The sequence below is a fragment of the Melanotaenia boesemani genome, chromosome 6, assembly GCF_017639745.1.
Source record: "Melanotaenia boesemani isolate fMelBoe1 chromosome 6, fMelBoe1.pri, whole genome shotgun sequence".
Taxonomy (NCBI): Eukaryota; Metazoa; Chordata; class Actinopteri; order Atheriniformes; family Melanotaeniidae; genus Melanotaenia; species Melanotaenia boesemani.
This window is the reverse complement of record NC_055687.1, coordinates 22,745,039-22,764,064: the sequence shown is the minus strand read 5'-3', so window position 1 is coordinate 22,764,064 and position 19,026 is coordinate 22,745,039. Positions and strand designations below refer to the sequence as shown.

The 19,026-nt window shown below is 40.4% G+C and overlaps 2 protein-coding genes across 3 annotated transcripts; both read right to left on the bottom strand.

The window, feature by feature from the left end:
- Positions 1 to 1,767: 1,767 nt before the first annotated feature.
- On the bottom strand, positions 1,768 to 5,295 carry LOC121642337 (zinc finger protein 226-like). Of its 2 annotated transcripts, XM_041989022.1 has the most exons (5): positions 5,213 to 5,295; positions 4,347 to 4,538; positions 4,161 to 4,276; positions 3,717 to 3,860; positions 1,769 to 3,547 (listed from the first exon to the last, which is right to left on the bottom strand). In XM_041989022.1, the coding sequence occupies exons 2-5, from the start codon at positions 4,489 to 4,491 to the stop codon at positions 2,705 to 2,707; spliced, it is 1,248 nt and encodes a 415-aa protein (XP_041844956.1). In that variant the 5' UTR covers positions 4,492 to 4,538; positions 5,213 to 5,295; the 3' UTR covers positions 1,769 to 2,704. The 2 variants fall into 2 exon arrangements, with proteins under 2 accessions (XP_041844955.1, XP_041844956.1); XM_041989021.1 differs by lacking the exon at positions 5,213 to 5,295 and having other exon boundaries at positions 1,768 to 3,547.
- A 2,116-nt stretch (positions 5,296 to 7,411) lies between these two features.
- Positions 7,412 to 18,061, bottom strand: LOC121642091. The gene is made up of 10 exons (XM_041988582.1): positions 18,004 to 18,061; positions 16,969 to 17,490; positions 15,297 to 15,800; positions 11,611 to 15,161; positions 11,265 to 11,526; positions 9,967 to 10,164; positions 9,794 to 9,886; positions 9,516 to 9,705; positions 9,154 to 9,361; positions 7,412 to 9,054 (listed from the first exon to the last, which is right to left on the bottom strand). Exons 2-10 carry the CDS (start codon positions 17,444 to 17,446, stop codon positions 7,804 to 7,806), a joined length of 6,735 nt encoding a protein of 2,244 aa, XP_041844516.1. The 5' UTR covers positions 17,447 to 17,490; positions 18,004 to 18,061; the 3' UTR covers positions 7,412 to 7,803.
- Positions 18,062 to 19,026: the final 965 nt, after the last annotated feature.

The window sequence follows — 19,026 nt, the reverse complement described above, 5'->3', positions numbered from 1 at the left end:
ATAATGCTACCGTGACTATCGTGATCACTCAAACACTTTTTTAAGGAAAAAACATTCAAGTTTATGAGGAAATTTAGTGCTTTGCTAACTGTGTACAAAGCAAAAAACAATGTACTTCCTGGTAATCTATTTTAAGAAATGTTCATGGGGGAATATTTAGAGGAAAGATAGTTTAAAACAACCTTATGTTTGCACTATACTATAAAAGTGTACATTTACATTTCTGTCTGTGGGGTGAATTCAAGGAATGGTTTATATTATAATATTGTACTAAAAAACGTCACACAAAGAAAGAAAAAATATATAAAAAATTTCTAAATGTATAGCTTCCAGAAAAAACAATACTGAATTTGTCAATTTTACCTTATATATTTGGTGTTTCCTGTTCCTTTTTTTTACTCTGTCATTTTCTGTTAGTCTTTTTGGGATCTGCACATTTGATCCCATCTTTTTTTCTTTTTTTACCAGCATGTGAATAAGGAAGAGAAGGAGAATGTGGATGAGCGAAGGAAGGATTGAGTGAGTCAGCACGACTACTACCTAAAAGTTTATTTGAGATTATTGATTCATTAGTGTAATAAGGGGTTAAACTTGAAAAGCTTTTGCTTGTTCCTTCTTTTCAGACATAATTGTTTTTATGGTTTGTATTCGTACACTATGGTATTTGAAAAATTTGTTTCATTTTAATAAATCTTTCTTTTGTTGGCAAATAAATAAAAATAAGGAATAGTCAACAATGTAGGGCTATAGTGTTAGTCCTTTAGGAAAAAAAAAGACATTCTTGGCCATTAGTTGCTTTTATTGGGTTTACCTGCAGAACTCTATTACTTTTCAAGCTGATATCTACAATATAAAGGTTGAAATAATTAACAAAATCTGAAACCAGATGGGCTCCAGTGAAACCATGTGCCAGCTTTGAATTCTCTTGTGCGACAACATAATGTGTTTAATATAAAGCAGTTCGATAGTTGAGCCTCTGCATCAAAGATGCAAACCAATTAACATTTGACACCAATGATGCTCCCCATTAATATGCAGTATCATTAAAAACAAACCCTAAAGTTATTAAGTTTGTGCCACCTGCTAAATCATAAGCTGGGCTCACACCAAAAGATTTTCACGATGGCAGACTAAAAACAGAAGTCTTTAGGAAATCTTTACTGGAGTCACAGCGCGTTCCTGTCGTCTTGGTCGTTGGGTGTAAGCTGGTAATCTGCGCTGTTTAACGTCAATCTTTCCCTAGTCTTGGATCTGCAACAATATCAAACATGTTTAATATTATCGCAAGTCGCAGTGACGAAACACGATCAACAACCAATAGATGAGCTCTGACAAAAGTAGAAACAAGAATCCTGACAATCACAACACCGGCAAAAACGGATGGAAAAAAAAAGGACGAACAAGAAAGAGGAGAGGATGGTTATTAAGAAGTAACTGTCTGATCTAACAAATGAGAGATGCAAAGCCACACTTAATGATGATGTGTAATTCCCTCCTGGAGTGAAATTCTCCCCTTGTTTGCTTCACTGTGGGCAGATCAGCCCTGTTCCATATCAACTGTCCGACATATCCTAAAAAATGCTAAAAGAATCTAGTTGTAGTTTTGTAAATAGTGATTCACAGTCTTTGTCAAATCTCAGTCTGAGACTAGGCTGAAACTTAAAACTCTATAAACATTTGCCTTTAGGTGTGAGCAGGTGTGAGCCCAGCATAACACAGACCAACTCCACATCGCAAATTATTGCTCCTGATTTAAAACTACGAACAAAGACAGAAAATCCACTCCTTTCTTCAGCAGCCTCCCTCAGGACAGCATGATTTATTACATTTTTGCAGTGTCCAGACACATTGCAGTGAGAGAAAATCTGGTCAGTGAATAACATGATATACACAATTCTTTCTTAGACTCCTGGGCATAAAAAAAGCCATGAGTGCCTTTTAAGAAATACACGAAATATTTAACAAGTTGGGAGAAAAAAGAAAGAAAGAAAAAAAAAAGAAGTAAATTTTAGTATAGCACAAATGAAGATTATAGTGGATCATGTCTGTCCAGATGCCAACCACTCCACGTTAAATCTGGAGCACTTAGGCAAATAACTTTTAAGGAGAACTTAATTTTAAAATAAATCCACCATTAATTTTAATTTATAAAGGTACATAATGAAAATATTAAGTGTAAAAATTAGCAAGAAGCTGTACATAGCACGCCGTTTTAACAAACTGCCTAAACATTCCAACATAATATCTCTAGGAGGCAACTAGTTTCAACATATGAACTGAGTCAATCTGCCGGGAGAAAACGAGAAGGATTTTTTTGTTGTTTTTCTAAATCACAAAATGAGTTAATAAACTCAAGACACTAAGTAATAAATTCATTACACACATTTCACACTAAAAAAAAGGGGGGGAAATCATTTAAAAAGTTATTCAAAACAGTTACAAATAGACTATTTTGACAAATGGTGAAACATATGGGTTTAATACTTGGTTAGTCAATTTATGAGACGTGTCTGTTCACAATTTCAACTGTTCATAATCAAACCCAACTTTAAATCCAGCAACCTGCTAAAAACCATTCATAACATGTTCTCGAATGAAAAGGTTTCCCAAGTTTTAAAATAATAATAATAAAAAAAATTAACAAAACAATGGGCTGATGCATGACTAAAATATTCAAAAACCACAAACTTTCTGAATTTCTCAATTATCTCTTTGCACTTGGGTTTTCTGGCTTTTCGTCTAGGTGGCTTTTCTGGTGAGCTTTCAAGGTGCGCTCGCGGCCAAAACTCTTCCCACAGGTCGGACAGGCGAAGCGGCCGGAGGCGTGAGCCCGCAACATGTGTGCATCCAGCTGCTCAGGACGGGCAAAGCTCTCTTCACATTCTTCACATGGGTGGGCTTTCCGTGGAGTGTGTTTCTCCTTCTTGTGGGTGCGGAGCTGAACCAAGCCGGGGAACGTGAGGTCACACTCAGGGCAGGGGTGCTGACGAGGCGGAGCGGGGTCTGCTTTGGGTTTCTTCTCCTTTGCTGAAGCTTGACTGTCTTCTTCAGAACTTTGTTTATCCTCCGTTTCTGATTTTGGTGCTGCTTTAGAGGGACGGCCACGCTTTACTCCGCCAGCTTTCCCCTTTTGTTCCGCTGGGGTTGCTGCTGGCTCTGACGGGCTGCTGGTCTTAACTGCCTCCTCAGGCACCTCTGCCTCTTCCTTCTTTTTCCGCTTTCCCTTTTTCTCACCGCCAGCTGGTTCTTCGGCTTTGGAAGGCCGTCCACGTTTCTTGATGGGCGAAGCACTGCCGTTGCATTGCTGACCTTCAGGATACTTCTCCTGGTGTGCTAGCAGCTCTGATTCCACTTCAAATCCCTGCCCGCACTTCTTACAGCGATGGGTTTTTGTAGAGTCCTCCGGTTGTTCTGCGGTGTCTACGTCTGGGCGGGGATGCTGGGTCAGACGGTGAGCACGCAGCAGTCCAGCGCTTCGGAAGGTTTCATTGCAATCTTTACACACCATCTGTCTCTCCGGACACACCTGTCTTCTATGGGCTGTGAGCTACACAGGTGAGAAAAAAATATGTAAAAATTAAGTACAAAATAGGATATGCACAACATTGAAAGCTAGAAATTCTTTAACTGACAACAAAATAATTTCAAATACCTAACATTTTCACTGTTGATGCTTAATACGTTTAATGAATTACACGGACATAAAATAAACTCACCTCAGAAAATGTTTTAAAGCTCTCCTTGCAGTGAACACATTTGAAAGGCTTGTCATCCTTGCTGTGTGTTGGCTGGTGCTGTGTCAATTCCTCAGATGATGGAAATGTACGGTCACATACGTAGCATGTAAACAGTGTGTTTCCCTGTAAAGACATAAAACAGGCCAAAATTACGACAACTGAAGACTTGAGATTACGAGGTTTACTTTGTTCATGAAGAAGGGGTCATATATAAGAATCTATTTGAAGCTATTAAGAGTAAGAACAAAATAAATACATACACTGAGTGTTTATGTAATAATTAAACAACTTTACATGACAATGTACTTGAAAGTACTACTTTTTTCTGAGCACTGGCATTTATTTTACAGTGATATAAACAATGAAAGGGTGCCATAATATAAAAAAATGTGCACACAAAATATTTATTGCTTTCAAAGCTACCTGCTGAAGCTGTTGTTTATACTCCTCTCTGTGGCTCTTCTTCATGTGCCTCTCCTTGGCTTTGGCGCTACAGAACGTGATGAAACACTGGAAACACTGCAGGTTTTCATGCTGGTCTGAAAGATCAAGCAGACATGGTTATGATTTAGTTCATTTTAGAAAGCTGAGCTGAATTCATGTACTTACAAGGTTGAACAGTAGTAGTCGGAGGTCCATTCAGAGTGATGGGTTTATATGGTTCTGCTGGCTTTTCAGGGGGAGCTTCGGGAGGTGGATCTGGCAAGCCCCGTCCCATCACTATCTCCTCTATGTTCAGAATTTCAGAGTCCATCCTGTGGTAGTGGGGACCGTAACAGGCTGCAACTTTTCTGGGTTAAACTTACGAACAAAACAGAAACCAAGCATGAAGAAAATGTAAGGTATCGTGTGGAAATAACATCGGTTTGATTAACAGCGGGAAAAACACAATCCTAGATGTGTAAACACTATTATACAACAAATGACAGCAAAAACAAAAAAACAAAAATGTTAAGGTTAAACAAAAGTGAACAACTCTAAATAATTGCTGGATGAGACTAATATATCTATAACTCTGGGGCTGGTTAGACAATTTTCAACATTCACAGAAGTTTAGGTTCAAGCTGTCGTTATACATCACAATGAGGCCCGCCAGCTAAGCTAACTAGCTCTATGCAAACCCACAAATATCGAATATTAAAAAGCCTGTTTAAAATGCCTAAAAGGGTACAGCCAGTAAGTTAAAACGATTCGGTTACCAGCTAGATTCACTGTAGTTTAACCTACATGCACGTAGCTAAGGCTAATAACAAAGTACCAAGCTACTTGAGCGGGCTAACGCTAGTTAGCTTCCCACTAGTTAGCGCTAACAACATTCGGCCATTCAAAGAGGACCATAGACTCCGTGATTGCTCACGTCCTAAGTTGTAACTAATTACTCGGGCCTTACAAGACTTTGCTGAGAATCAGTATAACACACGTCACGTACCTCTCGTATACATTTTAATAACAATATGAAATACAGCAGACGTTACCTCTAACCGCTCTTTGAAGGTAGTTTGACTGAAAGAGTTGACCCTAGAAGTACATCTACTAGATTGTACACTTCCTGCGTGTGATTGGCACAACTAAGATGGCTGCCGTGGAGTTTTCGGTGTTATTAATTTTAAATAAAACATTTAAAAGTAAGATACTTATTATCTAAAGTTTACTGTCAATAATACATGGCACCACTTTGTATAGTAGAAAATAATATTAAATAATTATAGCATATGGCGCTAATGACTCTACTACAGGTAACATTGTAGCCCATGAGTTTTTTTTCCGTAAGATTACCAATTAATATGCTGTATAATATAATAAAATTCGGCTCAAGTGAATAAAATGACATATTCACCCGTTTGGATAAAGATTTTAAAGATAGACTGTACAATTAACTAAACTCATTTTCTAAACAGCACAGATCTATGGCTGATGTTTGTCACGTGACTCAAAACAACTTCATCAGAAGAACTTGAATTTTTCATTCATTGCACTGATTTTTACTCATGCACAGGGGGGGGGGGAAGACAGCTATGAACGGTGTAATCGTGGCCGACATGCATATAGTTTAAACCCTATACTGAACTGAACAATTCAAGAAGCCGAAACTAATAAACGAATTGTTTTTCAAAACACATTTATACAAGACTAAAACAACAACAAAAGCTAGAAAAAAACAAAAAAGAAAAAACTATCCAGCAAAGCTATGACTGACTGACTGAATGAATGAATAAAGTACATTAAAGTTAGGTGAACTGTCAACATGTCAGCAATATATGGTATACTTACAAGCAAATAGCTCGGTTTAGGAAACTTTTTCAATGCAAAATCGAAGATTATCTGTAAAAGAGTATCCTGGGAAGATCTGAGAATCTAGGTAATCTCTGCAGATACAAGCAACCAGAAACCCAGTAATCATGATCCTCAGGTTCAAGGGCAGCTATTCTCTTGTGGAAATCCTTCCATTTGCACTTCTGACAACACAAGTTAAAACCATCGTGCAAACTGTTGCACCTGTAATCTTTAGGACTACTATCACCATACAGCTTAGATAAAATCTGTGATAGATCCATTAGTGCACTTACTAGCTTGGGAATCTATGAATATGCCTTTTTATTTAAGTATAGAGTTTTGGGATGCATATTCTCATCTTTTCATGGAAGAACTTACTTTGTTCGGCAAGACTATGCTAACCACTTTATGTATTACAATAGCATAGTAGTAGTAGTAAGAATCTATGTGTGGCCTGCCTGCAGTCCAGCCCGTATTGTTGTCATTAGTGACAGTATTTTATGTGTCGGATAGGTGTTCAAAGGGTGTAGGCATCATTTTTTTAAAAAAGAAAAAAAAAACTGTTTTTTTTTGTCTTTTATTGTTTTGTCAAACAGAATAAATAATAATTGAAATTCAAATTGGAAATTCACAGAAATAAAAATCAGCTCGCCATGGAATGTAAACTAGAACAGGTAAAAATAAATAGTAAAAAAAAGCCTCTAAGCCAAATTCATTTTTACAATTGCTCAATGACACATTACAAAGTGTCTGTTTTATTTAACTGTATCACAACAATCCTACAGATGAATGATACTGCCTTTAAAATCCACCAAGAAGTAGTTCTAAGGACAGAGGAGTTGGTTGTACATACACCAAAAAACATTCTGCATCAATCAGCCGCAACATTAAAATTTAACACTGCTTATCATGTTGCAGTACAAAGTTCTGCTGAGAAAACTTGCATCCTGGCATTCACATGGATGTTGCTTTGCCTCCAAACATTTCCAGATCAGTCACACCCCAGCACAAGGCAACAGAACACCCCTACATTAGCAGCCCCCTCCACAACGTGCCCTGCAAAAACAGCTTAAGCGGGGCACACACATAAAGACTATCAGGGTGTTTTTGTCCCCATTTTCCCCCTTCCTTATAAGATTATCCTCAAAGATAATCCTGTGGTCTGAGGTGTGGTAAGAGTGAATTTGTCCCGGCAATCAGCTCCAAAACGGGTCGTGGCCAACAATTGGAAATAACAACAATTGTTCCCCAGTCAGCTCGATCTCTGATTGGCTACATTCTGTTCCATGTCACCAATCAGAGTCACAACTCAGGAGTTGTCAGCTTTCCTAACACACGTGAAGACTTTTGGTCATTTATATTGAACATGTTCAATAATTCCGATTGTCGGGACATCTTTGATTATCAGGATTATCTTTGAGGATAATCTTATAAGACTTAAGATAGACAGGTGTTTGCTGTTCTTTATCGGGAAGGGGCAAAATCGGGACAAAAACAGCCCGATTATCTTTATGTGTGTACTTTGCTTTACGGCATCTGTGGCAAACAAAATTAATCCACAGAGAGCCCACCCACAACCCACAAGGCCCAAAAGATCTTTTGCTAATCACCCCTTTCCACTCCATGATCCCTCAGCTATTCTTCATCAAAACCTTTACTGATCAGAACAGTTGGGCAGAATGAAGAAGATCTACTCAATTATAGGCAGTTCAATTGGTCATAACATTGTGGCTGATCGGTGTAAATTGGAGAGCAAAACATAAAAATAACAAAATGTAAAGACAGTAAAACATTACTCTTTTCCCAAACTCCCTTGATTATGAAAATTTAAAAAGCAGTTGTGGTTGCGTGAGATACAAAGAAAAACACAGCATTTAAGGCATAGGACTCGTGATGTTCTCTGACAGTCCCCAAAACGACACCTGCCCCCTTCCCCCTCTGTGAGTTGCTCTGGCCAATGGCCTGAACCATCATACCGCATTGCTGCATCCGGCAGAGGATTCTCCTCCATCAGAATGGGATTGGGAGTTTCGCTTGTGGCATGAGCCTCCTCTGAGGGTGGCTGAGGGGGAACGGAGTCCTGGGCGTCTGAGCCGCTGGAGAGGATCAAAGCTTTGGACACCTCCAGTCTGAAGGCCATGAGAGTCAAAGGTGCAGACATTCCTCTGTTATCTTGACAGTACAGGAGCCAGGAGTTTACCAAAGCTGCATCTATGAGGTACCAGAGCACTGCTTGTGGCCAGCAAGTTGGTGCAGAGGCCATGAGGGGGATAGAGTAAAGGTTTAGTAGATCTCTGTTTAGACGAGCAGACATCTGGGCTGTCTCAAAGCTCTCCATGAGCATAGTTACGTTTCTCTGGCTATTCCCTGCAGTAGAAAGTATGAAGCCGCAGTGTGACCTGCGCAACATCAATTTCCCATCAGAGCTCACAAACTCATCTCCGATCTGTCCTCGTGCTCCCCCTACCCTGCCTGCTCCATGAACCCCAGCAACTAAAAGGCGCTCCAGCATTGCAGGGGTGGACAGCTCCTGTTTGCAAAGGAACACCATACTGCCTCTAGGGGCCATTTTTTCTATGGCATCTTCTTTGTCTGAGAGATCCAATTTAAGATCCACATGTGAGAGAAGACCATCAAATCCAATCAAGGTAATGCAGAGGAGAGATGGCCTGTTGTCACAAATCTTCCCGGTGAGCGGAAGACTGTATTGGTCAATGGCATAATCACTGTGCTGTTTCAGTGAATGACAGCCGGCATTGAAACGATTCAATAATGGACGAACCTTCCATAATGGATCAGTCTGTGCGGAGCTGTTTACATTACTGCCTTGGCACTGCCCGTCGTCATGCTGAGGAATTATACCTTGACTGCTTGAGCAAGCTTTACCTTCCTGTTGGCTGTTAGCACTACTACTGCCTGGATTTTCCGAGGGAAAATTTAGCCTCAACGTGCGTGAAAGCTCGAGGAATCGGGTTCGAGAAATGGCTTCAGCAATGAGGGGTACCTTAGTGAAGTCCTCCCAGTAGAGCCTTGGACTTGGAAACTAAAAGTAACAACATACCAAATGAGTTATAGATTTTTGTGGCCTGAACACAAAGAACCAAACATTGATTTAAGAGATTAATTTAACAGGAATACAGACCTTCAAAGTTCCCATTGCAATGTGTATCCCAACAAAACATGCAACCTCTTTGCATGTGACAGGATTTGGCATGCTTGAAAGTTTATTTGTGCAAGTGGCTATTTCTACCCAGGTATCCCAACCAAAATATTTGGAGAAGTAGTCAATGGGCTTTCTGGTCCTGTTTTCTTGCCTTGGTGCCAGAGGCCAACTCGTTGAGGTTGGTACACTATGCAAGGAAAAAAGATTTTAACAAAAACAAGTATAGTTAGTACATGTATGATAATTACATAAGTAAACTATGACATTACTATTAATGAAACAATTTCAGCATCTTTATGAGTTTTAGTAATGTTCAGTCAAAGCTTGTAGTTTTACTGTACTTTGGTGATGTTTGATCTGGTTGTTGTGGGCTGCTGGTTTGGTTCTTGTTGAAGTAGGCAAGTGCTTCTGCTTCCATGTCAAGGTGAGGATCAGACAATTCAAAACCACTCGTGTCTTCTTCATCAGAACTCCGGAGGAGAAAGTCCCTGAGGTCCGATGGATTCTGCCACTCAGAGTCTGATGCTGCAGCTGAAAGATCAATTGATAATGTTTTTATTGAACAGCATAAGAATGTAACTGAAAAAGTTGCAAATCAAAGAAAAAAAGTTGTACAAACCCTGCCCGTCTGCAAAATCACCAACCACTGGTTCTGACAGCAGACCTCTACCTTGTGTGTCCTGATAATCTGGAGCAGAATGTCTTCCTTCGCCTGTTTTAACAACAACAATAAAATGTCTTCTTACGATCTTTGGTAAGAGTCATATAAAAGTGGTGAAAACAGCTCCTCACATGTGTCACAATCTGCAGTCTGAGGTTCGCTCTGATTTGCATCACTGGGCCCTTCTGGGGTTGTACTCCCTGTGTTGCTCTGAGCAGCCCCCAGCAGGACCTCCCTCTCCTCCTCCTTCACAGGGTAAAAGATACACTGGTTGGTACTGAACTCTGGGCTGATACGACAGCCTCTTGTTGTTTCTTCACACTCCATCACTGAAAACAAATAAAATAAAAAACACACACAACATAAGCTAATTTTTATCAGCAACCACCAAAAAATGTTTAACTTCACATTCTGGTTAAAAAACAAGAACAATTAGAAAAACCTTGTCTGACTGTTTCTCACAATTACTGGTCTGTCGATATACACTCAAAGCTAATTGTAACATCAGCCATACTAGAATAACTGTAGGTTTTCTTATTATTGTGGGACACTACCATAAAGGTAAAAATTGGATCTTGAATACCTCAGATTCCCAGAGTACATGAAAACTGTCTAGTGATGGCATGTTATTTATTCTGTGTGTTTTGAGGGTATATAAAATTAGCTGGAAGGCTGACGTGATGCCAACATGTTATACGTAGTGATGTTACGTCTGACACAAAAGCCCCAAAGCCTGCACAGAGTAAAGGGGGCGTGTCCAGATGAAGTCTGAAGCAAAGTCTGTATTATTTTCCTGAACATCATGTGACCAAAGACAAATGAGACCCTGTTTTTCCTGATCCACAAGATTTTTGAATTTCCCTTTGGGATTAATAAAGTATTTTTCATTTCATTTCATTCATTCATTCATTTCATTTCATTTTCTCGTGTAATTCGGGCTGTGAAAAAGTCGCGGAAAATGCAAGAAATGCTCTGTGTAATTCCAGGTGACAGTGGGGTGATACAACACATGCAGCACTGACGAAAGCAAAAGATATCAGTAGTTAGGGAAAACAGCTGCATCATTGTGTTTACATTTCCACTAATATGTAGTTTACATATTGACGACAGACTGCTGGACATCAAATGACCAGCAGATGTCAGCACTACCAAATGGGGCCTCGAGTAATGACACTTTTGGCGATGCAATTGGCTAGAAAGACTCAACATATTCACAGACCACCACTAGTTATACAGTGACGTTGACAAGAAAAAGAAGAAAAGCCTGAACTGCCAACAAACCATTTCAGATAGCTGATGGGGAGTGTCTTCTACACAAGGGAATGACTCCCTTTGGTGTGTGTGCGTTGGATGTATACAAAAACAGCTATGCAACAGAGAAGGGAACTGAAGACCTAAAAAAGCACAAGGTGGACTCTTTAATACTTACATGGGATATCCGTGTTCTCATTACTGACCGGCTCCAAATTCCACTGCATGCGTTTGCTGCCTTGCTGCACAACCTGAGCATCATTCAGCATAGAGCTGCTTTCTTCTTTCACCAATATGGTCCTTATATCTCGATGGTGCTGTGGTGCTGTTATATCACGCTGTCTGTTTTGACAAGTGGAAGCAACCAGCAGGGGATCTGAGCTGCTTTCTTCTACCTTGATTCTGATACCTTGATCATTCTCAGCAACTCTGTCCAAACACTGGAACAAAAAGGAAAAAAATGCCATAAATGATTCCTAAGCTAAACTGAGTGTTTGTTTTTTGCAGTAGAAACTGCATCTTACCCGTTTCTGATTGCTCTTCACTGAGATCAGACACATCTCCTTGTCAGTAGTTGCATTTTGCCTAGAGGTAAGAAACCTCTCCAGGATGATGCCTGGAGACTGGTCTGTCTCTCTATCATTTTCCTCTCCTCCCTCCAGTCCTCTTTCATTCATCACTTCCTCAACACTTGTGGTGAGTGACTCCAGCTCAAACACAACTGGCTCTCCATTTGATTCCTCTAATGCAGAAGGAATTGAGGGCAAAGATGTACCAGGAGATTTAATGGCTTCAAATTCAGGACTGGTCTGTGACTTTTTGTTGGTTTCACGGTCCGTCATTTCAGAAGAGAGGGTATGTTTTTCATAAACTACCTGACAATCCTCATGTTCATTTTCTGATTCAGCCCCTCGAAGAGCTTCTTGAACTGAGCTTCTCTTTGATGTTGAATCTCTTTTTAAATGTACTGGTCCTCTTCTTCTACTTCTTGGAGCATTCCTTACAACCCCCTTCCCTCCCTCTTTTCTCTTCTGAACTACTGTTTCTTCCTCCTCTTCTTTGACCTCCACTTGATGAGTGGAACATGATACAGTTTGAGAAGTTAGACTTCTTTCAGTTGTCCCATCACTAACTTGCCCAGTGTGTTTGTCTATGCTTCCACTCTCAAAATCGCAGCTTTTATCTGATTCGTTTTGGGGAACAGTGGCTGCAATCGAAACTAGATCATCGCTCTCATTCTGCTCTCCAACAGTGATTAAATCTACCTCTAGAAGCAAATCTTCCTTAACATCCTCATCTTTGGTACCCTGGACTTCAGACTCAGACCCAGGGGTATTTGTGGCATCCTCCTCTTGCTTGTCTTCATCTGACATCAAAGGCCCTCCTGTCTCAGAGCTCTTTGTCTGTGTAGAGGTCAGTGAAGGGGCTTCAGGTGTGACATTTTGGCAAGTCTCTGTACTCTTCACTTCATCAGATGGCAAGGGAACTTCTGTACAGGCATCAGATTGAATATCTGCTCCTGTTTTACTACCATCTTTGTCCTCATAAGAACTCATTTCAACATCTTGAGGAGGAATTTGTAAAGATGGAGATGGAATCAAAGCTGGAAAGGAGACGCTTCGCTCTCTGTCCTCTAATGCCATCTCTCCTGTCTCAGGCTCAATATCCCAGTCTGTCGCAGCATTCATCGCATGAACTACTTTTTCTTGTGTTTTTGGAAGCTGGTAAAGGTCTAACCTTGAGACGCCCTCAAAGATGTTGCCATTGGTGTACGTGAGACTCGGACTCTCCACAATATGTGCAGATGTTTTGTGCTTTTGAAGGGATGACACTTCACTAAATCTCTCCCCACAGTCCTTACACTCTAAGGCACGCTTGGAAGTTATGACGCCCTCGGTCTCCACTTTTGAGGAGCTTTTCCGTTTCCTGGTGGTCTTTGGCTTGGTGGGCAGAGTCTCTGATGGCTGATGGGAAACCTTCAGTGACGACAACAGGGAAAGAGCTTTCTGATTCTTCTTGGCTTTTCCTCCTTTCTTTTTACCGTCTAATGAAAGATCATTTAAGGACTCAGCTGTACTGTGATGACATATTGTTTGAGACTCATTAGGTGAAGCTTCTGGTGTCTGGCTGGATGCCTTTGAAGGGTCTAACTTATAAACTTTTAGCTGTGGCTGTTTATGACCCTTCAGTAGAAGCAGGGAGTCTTGTGTTATGTGTGGCCCAGGCGCATTTGCCTTTTTGACTTTTTCATCTCTTGCTAAGTTTTTCTTTGCCTTCCCACCTTTCACACTCTTGGGTTGATTCTTCTGGAGTATTTTTGCTTGTTTTTTCTTTTTAAACATGGGCGAGGCAAAAGATTTGTGCTCACTAATGTGTGCCACACCTTCCTTGGCTACTTTCTGCTTTTTTATTTTGCTATTACCTTTATCTTCTTTGATTTGTTGCACCTGTGGGGCCTGAGTTGAAGGGGATTTGTTGTCAGCTCCGGACACAACGTTTCCCTTTGTCTTGTTCTTTTTCCCCTTCCCTCCCTTGTTCTGTAATGGTACTTTTTTCTCAGAGAGTTTTTTTGCCGATGTTTTACCTTGTATTGGCTGGCCCTTTTGTGCTGGCTTCTTCTGTTTCTTGTTTTTTTTGTCTTTGCTTTGAGGACCAAATTTGACAACTAAATGAGACTTTTTTGCTCTTTGGCGTTTGGCAGGCGTGGCGTTAATCTGGAAGTCATCCTTGTATATGGATCCAACCAAGTCTTGCATATATCCTTGGAAAATAAACGTCCTGGCCGGCTTTCTTTTGCGTACTTTCACCAGCTCTTGAGCAGACATTACACTTATGGGAAACTCATTCTGTGGCACCTGTTTAGTCTGTAATTGTGAAGGTGAATGACCCTCTTTTTTGGCAGATGGCTCTTCTACTTCAGATGGGTTATTCTTGCCATCTATTGGCAATTTCTCTGGCAGATGCTGTTCATCCTGTCCCTGTGTCTTTTCATCCATCTCAGGCACCTGATCTACGCCAACTGTTTTCACATGTGACTCAATGTCTTCTTTGGAATTAGTGTCAGATTCACTGAGAGCTTGTGTGAGAGCATCTTGAGGAGCAAAAGCGTAAGAAGAGAGATCCTGTTGCTCTGGGTGTAAAGATGTCAGCTCCAGCTCAACTGTGGGCATCAAGGATGGGACTGCCAGACTGGTTTCTCGCTCATCTATTACAGTCTGATCTGCAGTCTGAGCAGGAGTCTCCTGGTCAGTGTTTAGCACCAGAGAAGAAGGAGCTATTTCATTTTGTGGTTCGGTTTGGGATTGTTCCAGCTCCAAAATTGGTATCAAAGCAGGGGTGAGCTCTAATATGACTGTTTGTTCAAGATGTTCTTTGAGATTTTCAACCTCATTCTGGCAAACCATAAGATCAGAATGAACTGCACTAATCTCAGGTTGTTGAAATATCAGTGGCATTGCCTCTCCCTCGGGTCTCTCTGTTTGTTCAGCTTCAACAAGTGTTAGTTCTATATTTTCACCTGGGGCCACATGTGGTCCAAGGCCTGAGAAGGAGGGGTTTTCTAGCTGTCCATCTGGAGTTATAGGTTCCAGTATAATTGTTTGCTCCATTGGATCACATTGGTTGTTTAAAGGGTCCAGTTCAGCATCCTTAGAGTCCATCTGTTTCAGTCCTATAAAATCAATCTGTGGTGGAGTTAAATTCAAATTCACTGGTTCCAACGGCTGCGATACCTGCTGCACTTGCAATGGTGGGGCATGAGGCGGCACCTGCCCCAATATCACCACTTGGTTAACTTTCTGCACATTTCCCAAAGATTCAATGAGTTTACGAATCTGTTCAGTGTCAATATTGGCGTCAACTTTTTGCAGAGGTCCATTGGGCTCCACTTGTAATAGTGCTGGTTGGGAGATTGATATAGGAGTTATAATGGGTGCACTTTGCTTCACCAGTTGCCCAGCTGGAAGCACATTACTGGCTGCATTATTGTGCTTAGTTTTCATGTGATGCAGCCGGGTCTTCAAACTCTTGAAAGTGGCCTTGCACAAAGAGCAAGGATACCTTGTTGTAGAAGTACCTGAGGACAATTAAGGATGTTGAGTCATTTCACGCAAATCAGTAAATGTGACTCTAAATAAGTTAAATGTATATTTAGAAATGTCAGGATATAGAGGCAATGACAACACATTCATAAAACGGACACTTTTCTTACCATCGTTTTTCTTCAGCTCTTTTTTTGCTGTAGCACCTTGAGCCTCTCCCTCTTGCAGGTGTGCTGCTGTATGTTTTTGCAGAGCTTTGGACATAGTGAACCTCTTTCCACATTCTTTACACACATACGGCCTCTCTCCTGTGTGTGTGCGCTGGTGATACCTCAACAACGTCAGCGTTTTGCAGGTTTTGCCACAGTCAGTGCAGGCATAACCATCCTGGCCAAAATGAATTTTTTTATGAACGGTAAGCTCTGATGACTTCTTGTAGGCCAGACCACAGATTGGACACTTGAAGGGTTTTTTTTCTATGTGGGCTTTCTGGTGGGCCATGAGCTCTGTGGAGTTTGTAAAGTGGCGGTCACAAACGTAACAGGTAAAAAGGGCATTCCTCAGTATGCATTGCTCATATTCTGCTGGATGGCTCAGCTTCAGATGGCGCTCTTTGCTCTTGTGATCACTGAAGATTATATGGCATTCTATGCACTGCAGGGAGAGCTGAGATGCTGCAGGATGACACAAAAGTATAGGTTAAATGTTTACATGTAGCATGCATCAACATTCTTGTAATACAGACACGTGTCTGAACAAAGTGTACATGCTAGCACAAAAGAACAAAGAGTCTGGGGTACTTTCAGTTATATCAGTCTTAGTCAAAAATATCTTGAAGGATAACAGCAGGAGCAGACAGAAGAGACTCATTCTCTTCCGTTTATTCACCTTACCAGTCACATATGCTGCAGGCATTTACTATTACACGAGGAGCAAAACATTTAAAAACATGTTATTACTTTTCTTTCATTGGGAGAACATCTGTGTTCTCTGGTGGACAACATTTATACCAACATAGTACTGCATGTTTCCTCTGGTCTGACAGATTGAAATTTGAAATAATTTCTTTCAAACCATGGACTTATTTTCTGAGCTAAAGAAGATTTAGATCATCAGTGATGCTACGAGGTTGCACTGAAGCACATGGAATGGATTACTAGCACATTTCTGAGGGAAACACAGAGGCAAAAAGATACAAGTTTTGAAGTAACATTGAAGTTTATCTGTTGTTAATAGAAAAAGGAAGTGATGGTATACAGGAAGAAGGACAACCCTGTTCCAAATGTTTTAGAATGCGCATTAAATTCACAGTGAGCAGACATTTAAATCAAAACATTAAATATTTCAGTTTTTGTTAAACACAAGGTTTAAATAAATATTTATTGTCCATTACTTTGATACTTTTTTGTTTTTAAGGGCAAATGAAGACAATTTCCCAACAAGGGAAAGTTTTTATTAAGTGATTCTTAAGTTTGGGTCTTGGTAAAGTATGAGTCATCAAATTTGAACCAGGTCTTATAATCCAAGCCAGATTTAACAGTCTGGTAACAAAGTTGCACATGCAGTGTTTACTATCACCCGCCACCCTGTGCATGCTCCGGTGCCGAGATTAAATCAAAGATGAGCTTTGATGCAGTATGTTGGTTTTCCTTAGCTAGGCAATTATTTTATGTTTTTACAATTATATTATAAAATATATTGTCCTTATGTGGATTTGTTTTACCTGGATTACAATCAATGGATATATTATGTCTGTAAAGTACCCCGAGAGGACTTTTCTGTGAACTGTTGCTATACAAATAAAGCTGAACTGAAAAATTGAATTGAATTTAAAATACTTACATGTGAGAGGTATAACCAGCGGTTTGGACATATCCATCTTCAGCGGATCTATCATGGCTTTCTTGGAAGGAACATACTTCCGGCCATCACTTACACCTTTATCTTGCTTCTTTCCTTTTTGTCCATTACTTGAAGGATTTGTATTGGTTTCATGTGTCAGTTCTGTTGGGGCACTTGGCATTGCAGTAGAGTCCCCGTCCATCTTTCCAGTGTTTTCGCAGGACTCTGTCTGTGACTGTACTCCAGGCTGACTCTCCATTTGTTCTGTGGCATCCATATTTGCAGGTATTTCTGCATTTTGCTCTCCTGTCTGACATTTCTCCTGTATCACTGATGTTTCTGTCTCAGCTGATTTGTTCTCCTGGCTTTGTGCATCTGATTCACTCTGCTGAGGCTGAGCCGCAGTGTTCAATTGTTGCTCTGAGGTTGATGTGGTCGCAGGATTTGATTCAGTGTGCGCCTGAGTCTGACTCTGCATGGCTCTCCGCTTCACAGCTTCACATATGTCTGTGAAATCAGGTCCTTCACACATAAACACACGAAACGTTACTATAAAGGTAAATACGCACTTGTCAAACATGTCAGTTTTTTTAGGGGCACTATTTTATAAGACTTATACTTACCTGTTTTCAAAAAATAAAACTCATCATTGTTATCCACATGAGGACAGCTGGTAGACTGGACTTAAAACATTTGAATTACAATAGCTGACGGAAGGAGATGTAGGGCAGCTGCGGCTGGAGGCTGTTGTCCACTTTCTAAGACTTTAACGTGGCTGGGTATGGTGCTACGCCACATTTTTCGCTTGCTACCCGTTCTCCTAAACAAGCTTTCGCTAATAACCTCAGATAAACAGATAATGGTAGCCTAGTTGGCCTTATTTACATATTTGGGCAAATTTAGAGTCCACATGTAATCATTTCTGATCTGGTCCCGCAGCAGATATGCGACATGTCCCCCAACTCTGCACGTCCACCCTCCAACACAGACACATAAACATCTGTTTTGAAGCAAGATGATATAGAAAAAGGTTACCTGGGCTGACTCGTCCGCCCAAGCATCTCCGCGTCGTCTCTGACAAAGCAAGCACGGAGCCGCCGCAGACACTGTGACGTCACGTCTAACAACAGGCGCGCTGGGGGGATCATGGGATTTGTGGTTTTTCCCAATCAAATGGCATAAAGCATCATTTTATCCATTCGATTCCACACCCATCTTATACTGTAGAATGGATGGTCGAATGTTTTAGGCTGGAGGCTGTACCACAAGGGGCGGGGTTCACCCTGGAAACCAGTCTGGCACCCTGGACGACTATTTCACATCAGGCTGTTTTATCCAAATGGTTAAAACTGACTTTTTTTTTTTTACTTGAAATTATATTTCGAGTTTGATATATCTATGTTTGTATCAGTTGGTAATGTAACTTAAGGCAATCCCGAGCTGCAAAACACAAAAGTAAACTCATACTAATGAGTTATATTGCTTGGTGGAGCTCTCCACTAAGCCTAGCCTAGCCTAGCTCCTAACCTGAATCATCATAATGGAATACCTATCCTACAACTACAGGATGTTTTGCAGCAGAGATGCACAGACTGCACGATGGCTTTTATTAAACGTTATAAAAAAAATGCAAATACTATAAACACATAAAGATCATCATATTGAAACTAATTCATTTGCACACCCATATCACAATTTCACTATAAAATGTTGAAATCTTGAACCTCTAACTTTGGCACATTTACCCAACCAACCACTTGATTTCAGTATTGACCATGAAGTTATGAAATGCATAGAAGTACTGCACTTACTGTTGCTTTAAATCAATAAATGTATTTGTAACTGTAGTGTGTGTTACACCCATTTTCTTTTAAAACAGTGCCAGGTTTTATGACAACAGTGACTGTATATAAAGACACTGAAACCACAGTGAATGTATTTAAATTTGATTTTATTTAGTTTTACAAGAAGAATGATGCATAATGTAGCTTCAGGTTTTTATTTCTCCTGCTTTCTGTTCTGGGTTATCAAAAATACACACACAAAAAAAACATTGAG